The 16146-nt window shown below is 45.6% G+C and overlaps 1 protein-coding gene across 1 annotated transcript in view; it reads right to left on the bottom strand.

The window, feature by feature from the left end:
- Positions 1-1271: 1271 nt before the first annotated feature.
- Positions 1272-16146, bottom strand: part of BARX2 (BARX homeobox 2) — a gene marked incomplete at its 5' end in the record, with an annotated part of 35819 nt that continues 20944 nt past the window's right edge. Inside the window, 3 exons of the mRNA XM_082493849.1 lie at positions 1272-2580; positions 3789-3873; positions 6463-6760. Of these exons, the coding sequence (XP_082349975.1) occupies positions 2329-2580; positions 3789-3873; positions 6463-6760 (635 nt within the window). The 3' untranslated portion in view covers positions 1272-2328. The remainder of the gene's footprint in view (positions 2581-3788; positions 3874-6462; positions 6761-16146) is intronic.

The raw sequence follows: 16146 nt of genomic DNA, 5'->3' as shown, positions 1-16146 counted from the left end.
TTATTTCCAGTTAATTGCTCCCTTCACCCTCGCCGAGTACTACCGCATTTAAGACTTGTGGAAACATTTTATTTTGAGATAACAGTGCTGTTGCTACTATCCAAGAACAATAGAGGACGATTACAGATTTCATAGACCATCTAATCTAATTCCTGTACAAACAGGCCATAGGCCGTTTTTAAATTAAATGCCATTTCAAGTCCAATGGATACGGTTGAACTAAAGCACAGTTCTAGAAAGGAAAAGAGAAAAAAAAGAGACATCCACAGATAAAGAATGTGCAGTATACTGTATCATAACTCCAGACAAGTGCCAAAATCCTGCCCCGCCGCCCCTGCCTCTCACTGTGCCTGTCACGAGTATGTCAGGGCTCGGGGGAAAGCACGAGGGTTCGAAGACAAACGAGTTTTGAGGCATTTTAATGGCAGAGGGAAGACTTCGTAGCACACAGCCCACGCCTGCGACACAGCAGGCAAGCGGGAAATCTTTTATCCCATTTCCATCTCTCTGTGCCATAAAAAGAGAGCTAAATAGCACGAAATGCCTGGGATTTTCAAAGCCTCTTGCAAATGAGCATCGCCCAACTCTGGTGAATTTGTTTTAGGTTTAGGTACAAACCTGTAGATGCACTTAAACCCACAGGTGCCTTTTCAAAGTTGATTACTGTGTGTTTAATACGCAGTGAGTGGGACACTGTCCCACCTTGGCTCCGCCGAAGTCAGCTGGAGTTTTGCCACGCCAAGTATTACCTGATGCAGATGCACGTGCCATTGCAGCGCTAATGCAGAGGTGGAATTAAAGGCTTTCAAACACCATTGAGAAAGAAACTGGAGGGGGGGCAGGGGGGGGAATCCTTTCTCCTCACTCAACACTCCTTGGATAAGTCACTTGAGAGCTGAGTGAATCGCTACCACCACCCCAAAAAAAGGGAAATTAAGAAACCCTCTTCACAGGGTCACAAAGACCCATTTATTAGTCATCTAGATGGAACTGCGGGAGGGGAGGTGACAGAAAATAGCTAAACCACCAGCGCTCTCATTCTGACACGTTCATCAGCACCCAGTGACAAGGTGGCATTACCAAGACCCCTCCCCTACCTTAGGAAGGTGCTAGAAGGAAGTCCGCACAGTTCCTGCCGCACAATAGTGTTACAGGACGTCTGATGACTCCCGCTTTCTCCAGAGTCTGTTAGGATAGAAAAACCTAGCCCAGAAAGTCTCTATCTAGCATTCTGAGAGAGAAACAACAACAACAACAGTTTTATTTATATATTTAATTTTTAATTAAAAAATAAAGGTTATCTTAATACATCTCTTGCAGCCTTTGGGCAAAATGCACCCTTAACAAGACTTTATGAAACATGATGCACATCTATTCTTGGCACACATCTTAAACAAACGTGAACTTTCTGCAGCAACTTCTTAAATCCATCATTCTCCCCAAACCCTGAAAACATTTAAATGTTCTTTAAAAAACCCTACAAAAATTAGAAGTGGGCCCAAAGCAAAAATCCCAGACCCAAGCATCCCAAAGCTTCTGGAGCAGACTCAAATCCAAACCCTCATCTCATTCAAAGTTTTATCTTGGATCACTGCAAAGTCACAGACACGGCACCCAAACAACCACGAGAGATGAAATCTGAATGCTGACCCGGGTATGAATCTCGCTTCGGAAGCTTTGATCTTTACACTGGGCCAAAGCAAACTGATGGGTCTGAACTCCTTCCTAAAACTGCTGAAGTTGGGCCCATCCCTAACAGAAATAAGTGCTGGTTACACGATGAAATGGTGCTGTCAGAGCTCCCCATTTCTCAGCTGTCCCCGATCTGAGACCAGACCGAGTACTCCATCCATTGGCGCTGCTTTAAAAGGCAAAGATAAAATCAAGCGAACACACGGAACCCTCCAACACAGTCATAGCACTACGCATTTGCCTCCTGCAGCACGAAAGGAACCCTGGACTTCTCTACTTGCCAGGAGCCATCTCGGGTTTCCAGACATGGTTTTCTCTGGAAACACGCTCAGGCCTCCGGCACTATCTGTGGGAAGGCCCACGCGCACTGCCGGAGGGGCGGGTCGTCCCCACTCACACGGCATGTCTTTGTTCCACCGTGGCCCATGATGGCTGATTCCCAAAGGCACAAAGTGACCAACCTTTAGACTTATACACAAGGTCTACATATATATATATTTATATATATATGTACACACACACAATTACATACATATTTAAATATATATATACATATATATATTTGGTTTTGGTTTTTCTCCTTTATCTTTTTTTGCTTTTGTTCCTCCCCCCCCCTTCCCCTCCTTGCTTTCCCTTTTAACTTAACGGCGTAGTCTCCTCTGAGGAGGGCTCTGGTGTGTGTTCTGGAGACTTCTCTGTCTCCGAGGAGACTTCTGGCTTCTCCTCTGTCAATTTAGGCTCCTCGGGAGCTTGAGATCCCTCCAGCTCCTGACTCTGCGCCTGGCTGTTCATTTTCTCTTCTGCTTCAATCTCCTCCGAGGTGGGAATGGAGTTTTTCTTGGGACGGCCTTTGGGCTTCGTTGGAGCCTCCTGTCCACCTTTCAGTACCTGGAGCAAAGAGAAGAACCATCAGCATCAATCTGACTTCGCTGCTGAGAGACATCCTTTAGAGAAGGATGAAACTCAGCATTGACCTCAAAGTTAATCCATGACTTGGTCACTGTTTCAGCCCCATAGAAGTGCCCTGCATTCATGGCGTCAGCTCCCCCATCAAATAAAGCAAAATGCAAACATTACCAGCAAGGACACCCAGAACGCTGGAGGTCTCTAAGTTCTTACAAGAGGCCCAAAAGCAACCTAGGCACACAGTCCTCAATGCTACAGACAGAGAAGATTTGATGCAGAATTCAGTTCCTTTCCTGAGTGTTTGCTTTACTCGAAACCCAGGCAAGAACAGTCAGAAACCTTAGCCAGAATTTCCTCCGACTGCTTTTCCTCCAGCCTCTCTGGCTTCTGAAATAGCTTTTTTTTTTTTTAAACACCTGTATTAAAATACAGAGACCCTCCTCATCTGTGTAAAAGGTGGGAGTCTGCAAAACAGGTCTGTTCCTGTGTTTAATTCCCTCTCCCTTCACACCATCACTGCAGCAACAAGATACTTCCAACCAAAGGTCTGTATCCAAGCTAATCCTAAACTTGTTTTAAGTGGCAGTAACTTCTGCAGCTGTCTCATACATTCAAAGATACAGTCTAGAACTGCATCTCCTCTCCCAGATCAGAATACATAAACATCTCCACTGGAGAATATCACAGCATCATGGTTCCCACCAGGATTTATCGAACAGTTGTCCTTTCTAAAAGCATTTTAACTGGAAAAGGGCCATGAAGCTAAGAGTAAGTGAGCAAAGCAAAAGGAAGATATGAAAAGCAAGAATTAATGATATTAGCTCTTAAAAAGGCATTGGTTTCCATGGAGCAACACAATCTTTTTTATCTAACCAATCCCACAAGCATTCAGATCACAGGAATGCCAAAAACAGAGATGGAGATATTTTGGTTCTTCCCTCTGTTCTGTTCTAATTTCTTTCATCCCTTTGCCTTGTATTCTTCCTACTGCCTATGGTCCCTCTTGCTCACCACACATGGTGCAGTATAAACTTTTTTTAAACGAGTATGTTTCTAAGAAAAGTGATCAAGAATAAAATAAAAATTTGGAATGAGTAGACACAGACCACTGACACTATGCTCAGCTTCCAAATCTGTTCTTTGGAAACCAGTTTTTAAGGACCATGGAGAAACGGTAACAAACCACTTACCATCTTCTTCCACTTCATCCTGCGGTTCTGGTACCATGTCTTCACCTGGAGCTGAGTCAGCCCCAACGACTGGGCTAAGTCAAGCCTGGGAGACAAGACAGACATTGAAATGAGTTCATGGAGAAGAGGAGCTCAGATGCTGGGTGCAGCTGTTGTTTTGAGAAAAAAGACAAAAGCGGGAAACCCCTGTGAATTTAGGACGTACAGACACTTTTATGGAAGAATCAAGAATATTAAGGTGTTTGCAGGCTCTCTCTCTTCTTCTCAGTGACCACTGCACAAATGAACAAGCCTGGAAGCTTCAGAAGTTCGCCTGCCCTCTTTGAAACACAAGCCTGCTGTACTCCAACTGCTGACACTCCACGTCTGCCCACGAAGCAGGGAGCTACTTGTACGCTGCATCCCTGAAAAACAGGTCTATGGGGTCTGAAGCAAACACCTCAGAATCCAGACACCCAGCACCAGTCTGCCTTTGAAAGAGCTGCTTTGTATCAACAACTTCTTCACTACCTACATAATGGGGATAATAATACTTTCATTTCTCACGGAATAGTAGTACATCTAAATCTATTAATTTCTTACGCATTCTGCTATTATAGGCAATTTAGGCTTATAAATGAATTTATTATTTGCGTGTTTAGCTTAAGGGTATATGTGGCAGACAGCCCATAATCCTGATTCATCTTCCACAAATCTCCAATCTGTGCAAGTTCATCTGAAACCATTCATTATTTCTATATTAAAACCCAGGATATGAAGCAAATGCAGCTCAGAGTAACTCTTTATCCTTCCCCACAGGTGACAGCACCGTGCATCTGGCAGTGTTGTAATGGAGTTGCACAACCAATGGAGTTGGAAATCCTCAGCAAAGCTGGGCAAGTGCCCCACAGAGTCACGCAAGTCCTGCAGGTGGGACAGCTCAAACTCAGAGGCCCATTCCAAGGTGTTCTGGATTGTGTGAACATCTTGGAAAACATTTTCCCACCTTTGAATGGGGGAAACACATTTGTCAAGGCCAAGTTTTTCATAATAAACCTTTTGTTTCAGCTGGGCTCCTACGACAGTCAGACTCACTCTTACACTTACAAGCACCGACATACACCACACCAGCTCTCTGTGCTCAAACGCACACTCATGGATTCATGCTTTTCCCCCCTGCTTTGGATTCACTTTAGACCTACAGGCTTGGTTTGCCTGCTGCCTATACCACTACATAATGCCTACAAAATATCCCATTGACTTAAAGATACTATCGCTGTTATTTGACAAGCGGAATCTAGCAGAGGCATTATTCCGTTGTATTGCACTTCCTTACTACAAATAAACCAGGTGCTCCAGTTGCCCTTGAAGCAGTACCATCTTGTGCCCAGGCCAAAAACTGCAGGAGTGAATGCAGGTCACAACCCACTGCTTCGCCATCATGTTTCCAGCCCTGAGCTGACAGAGAGAAACACTGCTTGACTAACTCTTGCCTTAATGCACATGTCTTATCACACTTTGATTACCTGCAACCAGTTACCACCTGTTGCCACACACATTAGCGTAACCAGTATTGCCTAGAAACATGAGGAAACAAACAGAGGGGAAGTGGTACATAGACAGGAATTGCTCATAGTCAGCCTCAACCATGTACAAAGCCAAGGAACAGTCACACCATAAAATTAATTAACAGCCTCCAGTGCTTCATCAACGGTGTCAACCACCTGGTCATGTGAAGCCGTGAAGAGCCAGTACAGGAGCATTAAGAACTCTGAAACGGCATGAGGCAGCCCAGCCGTGCCCATGAAATTTGGTCTAGCTGTGATCCTTGGCTTTGGTGATGGGCAGTACGAGTGGAGAATGTCGATCTTCAAAATCAATTCAAATATTGGGACACTGCCATCTGTGGAGTTCAAGGTCTGCTGTACCTTTCAAACCCTCTCTAGGTTTGTAAACTTAATAGGAATTGGACAGGTCTTCCTGTAATTTAAATTTGCAGAGTAGGATTCAAAGCCTTTAAAACAGATAAAATCTTTTCTTATTTTGGTTTGTCCATTTGGTACCATGCAGTCCTTAAGAACTTGCCTGTGCTTTCCCAAGGGCAAGGTAACCTTCAACTCTATGCAACCCTGACTGTTTTCCAAGCTGGTGGACAGGCCAACACCTTCTTGGGGGTTGGACTAGATCTCCAGAGGTCCCTTCCAACCCTGACCATTCTGTGGGATTCTTGTTGAACTGCTACCCAAGTATGCTAGACGAAAGCTAGTTCAGCAGCCAGCTGAAACTACAGCCAACCTCTCAGATGCCATGGAGACAGAGCCGTTCACTACCAGATCCCAGAAGCAGACAGGCTCCACCTTTTTCCAAGTAAGCAGCAGAAATGGGAATAGCAGGGAGCCTTCTGCTCTGTACCTTGCCTATCTCTGAGCCTGGATGGCTGCTAGGAAGCACACAGATCACCATGTGGCATTTCCACTGATATAATCTATTCATGTCACCTTTGATCCCAGGAAAAGTTAGCCTTGACATTGAATTTGGTGATCTGCCCGTGTCCTTGGCCAATGGCAGAGGCATCTCTGCAGAGGTAGAAGGCAGCACATTACAGCAGGGAGCATTCATTCCTATGGGAACAGCTGAGCAGCGCTAGAACAGCCCTTTCGCTCATTCCTTTTCCTTGTGTAAGAGAATGACTTACCTGTCAGGGGTAGAGAGATACTTCTGCTTCTGGAACTTCTTCTCCAAGCCCATCAGCTGGAGCTCCGTGAAGATGGTCCTACTCCGGCGTGGCTTTTTTAACCGAGGCGCAGGCTGCTCTGCATCTGACTCGCTGCTGGCATGGGTCTCACTGGCTGGTGTCTCCGAGCTTGCAGTCCCCGAGGAGGGCTGGGCTGGCAGCACACAGGAGCTGGTGGCAGCTGGGATGAGGTGAGGGACCACAGAGGGCTGCCTGGTGATGACGGAGATCAGAGGATATGCCCTCAGAGAAGGGGACCCTGGCAGGGAAGGAAGCAGAGGTGGATAAAGGCCAGTTCAGTGGCAATATGGTTAAATAATGGGAGCACTGGAGAGAGTAAGGAGAGAGGGATACCTTCCCTGGCTCTGCCACTCACTTGTTGAGCAACCACAAGCAAGTCATTTCCCCTGTCTGGACCTCTTCCTTCTCCCAGATTGCATAGGTTTAGCTTTCCTTGGGCTGGGAGTCTTGATGTGCATTTCCCTAGCACAGAGAAAGAAGGGCCTGCGTTTCCATTGTCTTTTTTTTTTTTTTTTAATTAGGAGCTATTGTAATATACAATATTGAAGTCATCCATGTAATTATCACAAGAGATTAAACTCCAAGCAAACAGTGAAATCTGTCCCCATTCATGCAACTCTGCTTCTCTACAGAGACTAGGACAGGGTTCACTTGAGACAGTGACCTTATCTCCCTTCACAGACGACAGACAATGGAGTTCCAGGCACAACTCATCTCATCCTCTAGTAATTGAGTCAGATGAATGACACTTTCATCCTCCGCTGTCTATACTGATCCCGTCGACCACACAGGCAAATAAGGATGAACAGATCAGAAGCAGAGTCCTTCACCAACTCTTAACTCTACATCTTATACCAACCAGTTGATACCACAAAAAAAAAATCCCCCCAGTTCTGCTCCAATCCTTTCAGGTTGGGACCAGTCTGGGATGACAAATCTAAACATTCCCAAACACTTCAGGAAGTTCTGATTCACATCAGATCTTCTGAATTTACAGCTACAGACAGATTTCTGCTCAGCCTTAGCCCCAGGAAATCAAATGCTCCTTTAAAATTCGGGCAGGGAAATAGGGCCTTGTATGGGAAACGTACAGTCATTGCAAGATAGCACTCTACACAACTTTGCAACCAACCTGCACAGTCTTGGGTAAGTCACTTTCTTGCTCCGTACCTAAGTTTACCTCATTTGCAAAATGGAAACAGTCTTCCTTACCTAGTTCACTGGAGGTAGAGCATGGATTAAAGTTTAATGTATATAAAGTATTCCGAGATCTTTAGATAAATGGTACTCTGGAAAGGAACATATTACACCAGCAGGCCTGATTGTGAAACGCTTAATATGAATCACCACTAATGAAAATAATGACCTGTAGACCTCGATGAGTCTATTTTGGTGAGTAACTCACCACAGTGGAAGAAAGGAGTTGCCAGCCTGGCCTGCTGACGACCTATATTTGCTACCTTCCTCCGGCCAGTGAAGGGTTGTGGGTGCATAAATCAGGTCCCAGGTAAGTTGCAGCGCACAGGGTACATCAACGAATCGCGCATCTTGTTGATCGCCACTTCTCTCCGCAACCACTGCGAGTTGTGCAAAATCCAGCCATTTAGAAAGCAAGCTTGGAAAACTATTGCCAAACCACTGTAAATCCCAACAAACTGGGATTCAAGCAAGACTGTGACTACAGACTGGAGTTTAGGCAGCCTGGGATTTAAGCCTTGCTTTCTCCTCCACATCACTGCAACACTAAAAATAAATATTCCCATTAAATTTAAATTATTCCACTTAAACGACCAAGGAAGTACTTGAGAGATGAAATCAGAACTGCCAAGCCAGCCTTTAGTTTGTGTAACGCGTTACCTACCTTTTCTTTCTGTGGAGTTTTTTCAGCTGAAGACCGTGCTGATCTATAGCATCACCAAGTAACCTGGCAGAAATTCTGCCTCGATTTACAAGCTCAGTGGCTGTTCAAAGATCCCACATTAGGATAGAGCGTGCTGTCCTTTGCTTTGCACTAGTAATTCTGCCCTCATTGATATTTATGCACCCACTGACACCAGTCAGCTACAGAAGGTAAACCAGAGCCTGCTCCCATAGTCTATATCCTCCTCACCAGTACCCACTACAGTTAGTTTCTGCCATCGTGGGGTAGCAAAAGCAATGCCGACCCACCAATGGAACAGATGACTTCCTCTGTTTCAGCCATATTTGCCAGAAAGCATCAGCCCCCTTCCCTTCTTGAAGGGCACGTCCATTGCAAGGGTCCTATGCAGGAACCCCGATGCCAGCTCCTCTGTAAAAGATGTTCCTGGGTAAGCGATGAGGTGTGTTGATGGTCTGCATCTGGCAGTAGTCCTGGGACAGCCCTTCTGCTCTACTGCTCTTGTTCACAGAGGCTACCAGGGAAGAGACTTCAAGGATCCCACTCCAGTCCCAACCTGCTCTGAATAAGGAGACTGAAAACTGATGCCCTTGCTTATCCGCCACAAAAGAGTGGATCCAGCCTTATTATATACCCTTCTCCTGCTGTTAGGAGCTCCTGGTTCAAACCTTCCCATCCCACAGCTCCTGCTCCCCTGCAGGTTCATTCGCCAAGCCTTATCTCATAGCCTGAAACCCCATTCCTGACCTTGCACATGGGTGGCTTTTGGCACCAGATCACTGATAATTGATACTTTTACCCTTGTACCCCTGTATATTTCCAGCAGGGCTCTCCATAAACCACAAGATTACAAAGGAGTAATAAATCACCAGAGCTCAGAAACCCCTGCAAGGCTCCAAGTGACTGAAACCTCTGGACAACAGCATTTTTACAAGGGACTCTCTTCAAGGGAGGTCAGCAAAAGGTATTTGATATCAGAGCAATCAGGGATATTTGCTTTCCCCTAGTCCCAGAGCTTAAGATCTGCCTCCATCAAACAGAGGAAAGTCTTCAGGCTACTTTTCTAATAATCAGGTAAGATCAGGAATAAAAGAACTGCTTTCCTCCTTCCAGGATCAGCAGCGAGAACTTGGCTATTTTTGTAGGGTAAAACAGTGGTTTGTTATTAGAGAAGCAGATGACATTGGAGTTGTCCAGGTCCACGTTTTCAAGCGCTCAGCACCTGAATGAGGGAATACATTTTCCAAGACATTCAGCAGCTGTGACCTGGCCAAATGCTCAGAAAAGCTCAGCACACGCTTATTTTTGGTGCTCACGTCAGGACACTTATTTACTTACAGCACTTCTGAAACCACTGTTCTACTTCTGTGCAAGTAGTGGTTTGCAACTGCTGAGTTGCTTCAAGCTCCAGGTGGTGAAGAGATTTGCAAGGCTGTTGACACCAAGTGTCTTATATTTGTTTACCATTTGTGATCCTAAGAGAAGCCTTCGCTCACGGTTTGACACTAACAGTTGCACCAGTGCTTTTAGAAACCAATCGTAAATAATGAAAGCATCTGCTGATGTTCAGCCCAGCTACATACAAGACTTCTCAGCTTTCTGCCCTCAGCCTGATAAGGACACAGGACGGTTAGGGCATAGAGTAAGGACTGCATTTAGAAAAAGATGTGGAGTTCAAGGCTGCAGATATTTTCTGGGGGCAAAGCTGCTGGCCAGAAAGAGGGCAATGCTTTAGCAGTCAACTCTCCTTGCCAGAAACCAGAACTAGCTAGCCTCTGCAGAGCCCTAACTAGCTTCCAGGTCACAAAGAAAAAAGCCGAAGTTCAGTGTCCTGTTCTGGATCTAGTTATCCCAAAGTTCAAAGGTAGCTGAAGTTGAGCCAGTCCATTGTCTCTAGGTACACTATTAATATGACTCCCCTTAAACCATCTGTACAGTTCTTACCCTGATAAAGCTCTGGCTTCCAAACACTATGAAATCTGAGGCTAGATCTACATTTCACATCCCCCAGAGTTCAAAGGTATTTCTAGACCGACATGGTATTGTAAGAATGGAATAATTTCTTAACCTTCAACAAATTAAATGCTGGCAAGCAGCTCTTGTCTGCTCAGCACTGTTGTGACATGCTCTGTCTCCCCAAATGGGAAGGAATGGAAATGAAGCGCTCTTCCTTTCCGTACCTACCTTTCTGAACAGTTTCAGCTGAACGCATGCTTTCCTGAATTGTTGTCCAAGTGCCTTCTCCAATCCTGACCCACTGGCCTTTTGCACTTGAAGAGAGCTGACAGAGAGAAACACTGCTTCAAAAAGCAGCCCACGTAACCCAGAAAATGAGCGATTAGTTTGCTACCCCAGCAACACACCTCAAGTGTTTTATTGTCTCCTCTAAAACAATCAAGAGGTAGCACAGTCCAATGATGGAAGCCACCAGTGGTTTAGGACTCAGGAGGTCTCAATGCTGTCCATAGGGACAGTGGTCTCTTACTATGTAGTTTTATACAGAGAAGTCCCAGTTTTATCCATTAGAATAATCTTAATCACCCCAAAGTCTAGGGTAGTCTCGGGCTCACTTTGCTGCTGAATATTTCTCAAATACTTGGGAAGTATTAGTATAATCCCTACTCCATACCATGCACAACTGAAGGAGCAGTGCTTCAGCAACAGTTTTCCTGGAGCTATTTTTCTAAGCATTTGAATAGTCTCAATTTCAAGCAGCAAGAAAGCTCTTATTTCTGTCCATCTCCATAAAGCTAACATCTGGCCACTCAGTTGCTAAAACTAACCAAGAGCTAAAAATAAAAAGGACATTGGATCTGCAGAGTGTTTTCTACGGATCTGAAAACATTTTGCTTTGCTATTTAAATCAGGCCATGTTGGCAGCCGCTGTAGAGGGAATAATAGACCTTGCACAATGCACCGACCACACCACCTTGAAATTAACTGGCTTATTAAAGCCACACAGGTCTAGAAGAAGCCTGGACTCCCATTTCCTAATTACATGTATAATATTTGTCCTAGAAATGCATCACGATCTAACATATCTAAAGATACTTTTTTCTCACTTGTTTTGCTTTTCAGCAGTAACATCAAGAAGGACACAGAATTCATCCCATGTTCTCCAGAAGGTTTCAGTCCGGAGTGTCAGTTTTCACTAGCCAAAACAAGCGGATATCCCAGGCAAATTTCTGCAGTGTGTTGGCCTTTTACTCCCTCTTCCCCCAGATGTGAACACAAGGGGCACAGCAGCAAGGACTGGAGCCTCCCCACACTGCCTCCAGCTCCACGAGCAGGGATTGGGAACACTTTGCTGTTCATCAGACCAACCTGAAGTCATCTCTACTCATCCGCTGGGACATTTCAATTGATCTTCTCATGGCCACTAGATATGACACAATAGGTACATCGCCACTACATCAGATCGTGTTGCAAAAGTTTTAATTAAAAACAAATACTTCAAACAAATCTTTTCCCCTTCTTTTTCCCTCTCCCCCTTCTCCCTGGCTTACTTTCAACCCCGGCAGACACAGACTAGAGGGAAGAGAAAAGGGAAAGCACTAATTAATTGCACTGTTTGACTGCCGGCAATGGCAGAACAGTTTTCCTCCTAGGCAAACTCAGCTAATTCTGTTTTGGAAAGAAAGAAAAAGGAAGGAAAGATTTATGGATCAGCTCCTCTTGGCAGGTTAGCCCCGCTCGGAGGCAGAATGAAATCTCACTCAGAATGGGCTGCAGTGAAAGGTAAATAATAAAAGAAAATGAACTTACAACTCAGGAAGGTCTATAAATCTGCTGTCTCCTGAGCGTCAAAACAAAAGGGAACCAAGAAGGAGTTGAGTTCATTTAGGGAAGAGCTTCATTTTGCTGAAGGAGGAGGCAGCCTACTGAAAGGAAGAAGCAAGCCCTGTGCAAAGCACAAAAGGCAAAAGCAGCAAGGAAATGTTGAGAATAAGTTGAATCGTACACCCTTTGTTTAGGGGGGAGGGTGTTACACCTACTTTTTCAGCACAGATTCCCCCAAAAGCTGAGATATCCCAGCCACGCCATTCTCACGGGTCTTGGCTAAACTTTGCCATCAGCCTCCATGGGAGTGGGGGTGAGCCAAAGCTGAGCATAGACCTGATACAATCCAGAAATGCAACGTGGCCCAGGAGCCAACTGGTTAAAGATAACAGCCAAATACCTGCTGTGTCCCCCAGGACACAGGACATCCTCTCAGGTCAATGTGGGCTCCTTTGCCTTGTAGTTGCTAGAGCCAGCTGAAGGCTGGTGAGGGACCTAGCATGGCTCTCACACATGCTTAGTGTCCTCAGCCAGCACACACCACGTGGCCCTGTGGCATCTCTCTTGTCCATCAGAAACCCCACTGAGGGTAGTAAAGCAGTTGATGCTCTCAGGTTAGGCCTTACCTCATCTGGTTTTGCTGACATTGGATTTAAGCCTTCTCTGCTCCATCTACACCTGGCTCAGGCCCTGAGCCGTCCCTCTTCCTCCACATCCTTGCCTCCCCAGCAGCCTCAGCATTGGCAAGCATAGGATCAGCTTCTCCCCGGGCACTGCTGCCTGTCTTTCCTGGAAAGACGACCTTCCCTCACCTGGCAGGGCTCGTCTCAGCCTACATCCAGCACTGCATCGCTGCACAGCCACGCTGTCGGCTCTCTTGCTGAGTGAAGCTGTCATCAAAGCAACCACACGGTCGGTTGAGGCAAGGCAGCAGGCAAGAGGCGGTGGGACGAGGAACATGCACACAGACTCCCCCTCTGCCTGTGCCCTTGTGTCCTGTACCCTCAAGCTGCCAAGTTTACTGCCAACTAAGCACCTCCCCAGAGAGACTTATCTCTTCCTCATGCTTATGTTTTTACAGGTGCTGCCACACTGAAATACCTCGCTTATTTGCAATTGCATTATATTATCCACTAACACACAAAAAACTTAAGCCACTGTGTAAATAAAAGTACTGCACTCATCTACTCTTAATGTTTTCCTTAAGCTCCCCTTTATGATTACTATTAGAAGGCAGTTTGCATCAGGTTCTTCCCGAGATCAATGCTGTGCTCCACCAAGCGCCCTGATAAGGACATAAAGGCAAAAGGAAAGAGAAGAACAGTAATGGGCTGGGTGTATACCAGGCAAATTCATTTCCCTCTTAGGAACAGATGCTTAGGAGAAGGCTGAAGGGAAATAACCAGGTCCCCCAGCCTCCTTGCAGATAGCCCAAGATCCAGTCCTTTCCTAGAAGGTCTGCCCACTGGAGTTCTCTCATTAACACGCACTTGAATCCCAAGTTAAAAAAAATGACCTGGGTGATGTTTACGCTATGCGGCATGGTGCTGCACACAGATCCCCCAGCTATCTCTAGAATGGGAAGCAGCACAGCCATGCCAGGGTATGATTGCACCTGAGCCAATTATGGCCTGAAGAGAGGTGGGCTAATTAGGTTGTGAAAACTGCGTTGACAGCTTGACAGTTTCCAAGACATGAGTCAGTGTATTTGCAGGGGGCAGCTCTCGCAACACGTTATCACAGATGGTCTTTCAGAGCCACCTACCCCTACCTACAGTCCTCTCCTAACGGGCTGGAAGTCCAGGCATAGCCAAAGTCCTCCTGAAGCTGTCCCTTGCACAAGGTGACTGAGCCTCAAGCCCAGAGGTGGTACCTAAGTACAGATTTAAATGTTTTTAGCATCCCTGTCAAACAAAGCTTGGCCAGAGAGGTGGCAACAGATAATTTGTCAGCAATCCCTTGCAACAGCCAGTTCAGACATTGGTTCTCTTCTAATTCTTTCTAGTCTTACTGTAAGACAACCCTACAGAGTCCACCCCTCTTTGAATACTGAAATAGCTGGAAAACCTGCATGTGATCCTCAGACCTTTAGAAGTACCATATCTCAACTCTATCATCAGATATTTCTGTGGTTATTACATATTAAATAGGAATTCCAGAACTGGGAATGCTTGAGAATGCTCTTTGTTGCCATTCCTCTTCTCCAGCATCTCAGCACCTAGGAGCTTGGTCACTTAACTGAGAGTTAGCACTGTTTTGGGAAGGGAGATTTTTCATTTGTTCTGATTGTCTCTTTTTCTACTAGCTCTCTTCTTCTTTAGTTAGATGTGGAAACCAGTTGTAGCTAAGCAAGAGCCAAAGTCTCTGCACATAAACAGAGGTGAAGGGCACTTCTGGGACATTTTGGAAGCTTCCAAAAATAGTCCCAAGACTCAGCCCAAATGCACAGAGCCAAAATTTCCATGGGAATCATGAGTGTCACAGAGGCTACGGGAAAGCAGAGCAGACAACTCTGAAAATCAACCCTGAAATCTAAATGCAGAGCTGGAGCACGAAGAGACACTGGTGGTGCTCCAAAATAGCACACAGCGAGGTTCCTTGGAGCGAAGTCTAACTGCTCATCATGAAAGGCTGCAGGCACAGTTTACACCATATTCTATTTCCACTTCAATTCAATGAACTCCATTAGCCTGACAAGGACCACGAGCCTTGCAAAAATGAAATGCAACTCAGCTACACAGCAAAAAAGCCTGCTTGGTAGCAAATGGCTTCTCTCCCTTGCGGAAGAATTCAGACCCAACTGATGCCCATGGCAAAATGCCCATCAGCTTCAGCGGAGCCAGGATTTTACATGCACGCGTCCACAGGAGGAAAACAGGAAAAAAAATGAAAATTAGTGCAGCTAATTTTAGCGTAGGGCAGTCTGACTGAAGGCCAATTCTTCAGGAGTCTATAGCTTCTGTGATGAGCCAAATGTAAGCGGGGGGGAAAAAGTGGCACCTCATCAAATGGTAATTTTTGACAACAGCTTCTTAGGTGGGGGAAAATCAGAACTCATCCAGGAGTCCTATTTTACCTTCCCTAAGCACATTTGAGCACAGCCACTTTTCTGTTCAATGATACTTTTTTGAGGGGGTAGGTTTTCAGCTAAGTCGCTGCCAACAAAACCCCTGATGTCTGTAAATATTAACTTGTAGAATAACAAGTGTAACAGATTGCAGCTAAAAGGTGCTCTTCCTCAAAGCATCTCTCATCCTGCAACTACCTGTCCAGCTGCCCAGAGGTGTGTGGGGCTGGACACACACTTCAGCTGCTCTTCCCCAAGCTGTGGGGCACTTTGATCTGTGGTTAAGTTTAGCCCAATTTTAAAGCCACAAGTGACATTTCCTCAGCGCTTGGAGCTGCGAGATCCAGGTTTTCTGTTTCAAGCCTGTCTCCAGTAACAATTTCTCAACATAATGTTTCAGTATAACTTCTACATAATAACAGTAATTAATAAGTTTGAACGCATCTGAGGCATGCACGCCGGAGGCCTTCACAAAAACTAACCAGAAAGATAATTAATCCTCACTTAATAATGACATTTGATATTTATATTGTGTTTTTTTTCATGTTTAAGGCACCATACACACAGTAAGTAATTGGCCTTGAACAAATGACGAGGCTGAGCGCCTCCCTGAACGAGAACTAGTCTCGCACCCTGCTGCCACAGGCAGATGTATAATACCCTGCCTTCGACAGGACTTGCTGTGGGGTGATTATCTCTTATACACATGATCCAAAAATTCACCTACGGCATCAGCGTCTCCAGGGATGCCAGATCCCTAAAGGACAGCACCAGGGTTCTTCTGGCAGGGTTGGCGATACCCATTATAACAAGCTAGCTTTGTTCAAGGGCCACACTGGTGGGGGAGAAGATAGGAATGCATGTTGAACCTGGAGTGGGAAGACCTGGTTGTGCTGCT

Source organism: Vanellus vanellus (assembly GCF_965231255.1).
Source record: "Vanellus vanellus genome assembly, chromosome: 21".
Lineage (NCBI taxonomy): Eukaryota > Metazoa > Chordata > Aves > Charadriiformes > Charadriidae > Vanellus > Vanellus vanellus.
The sequence above is the reverse complement of the archived record's forward strand: the minus strand, read 5'-3'. Positions and strand labels throughout refer to the sequence as shown.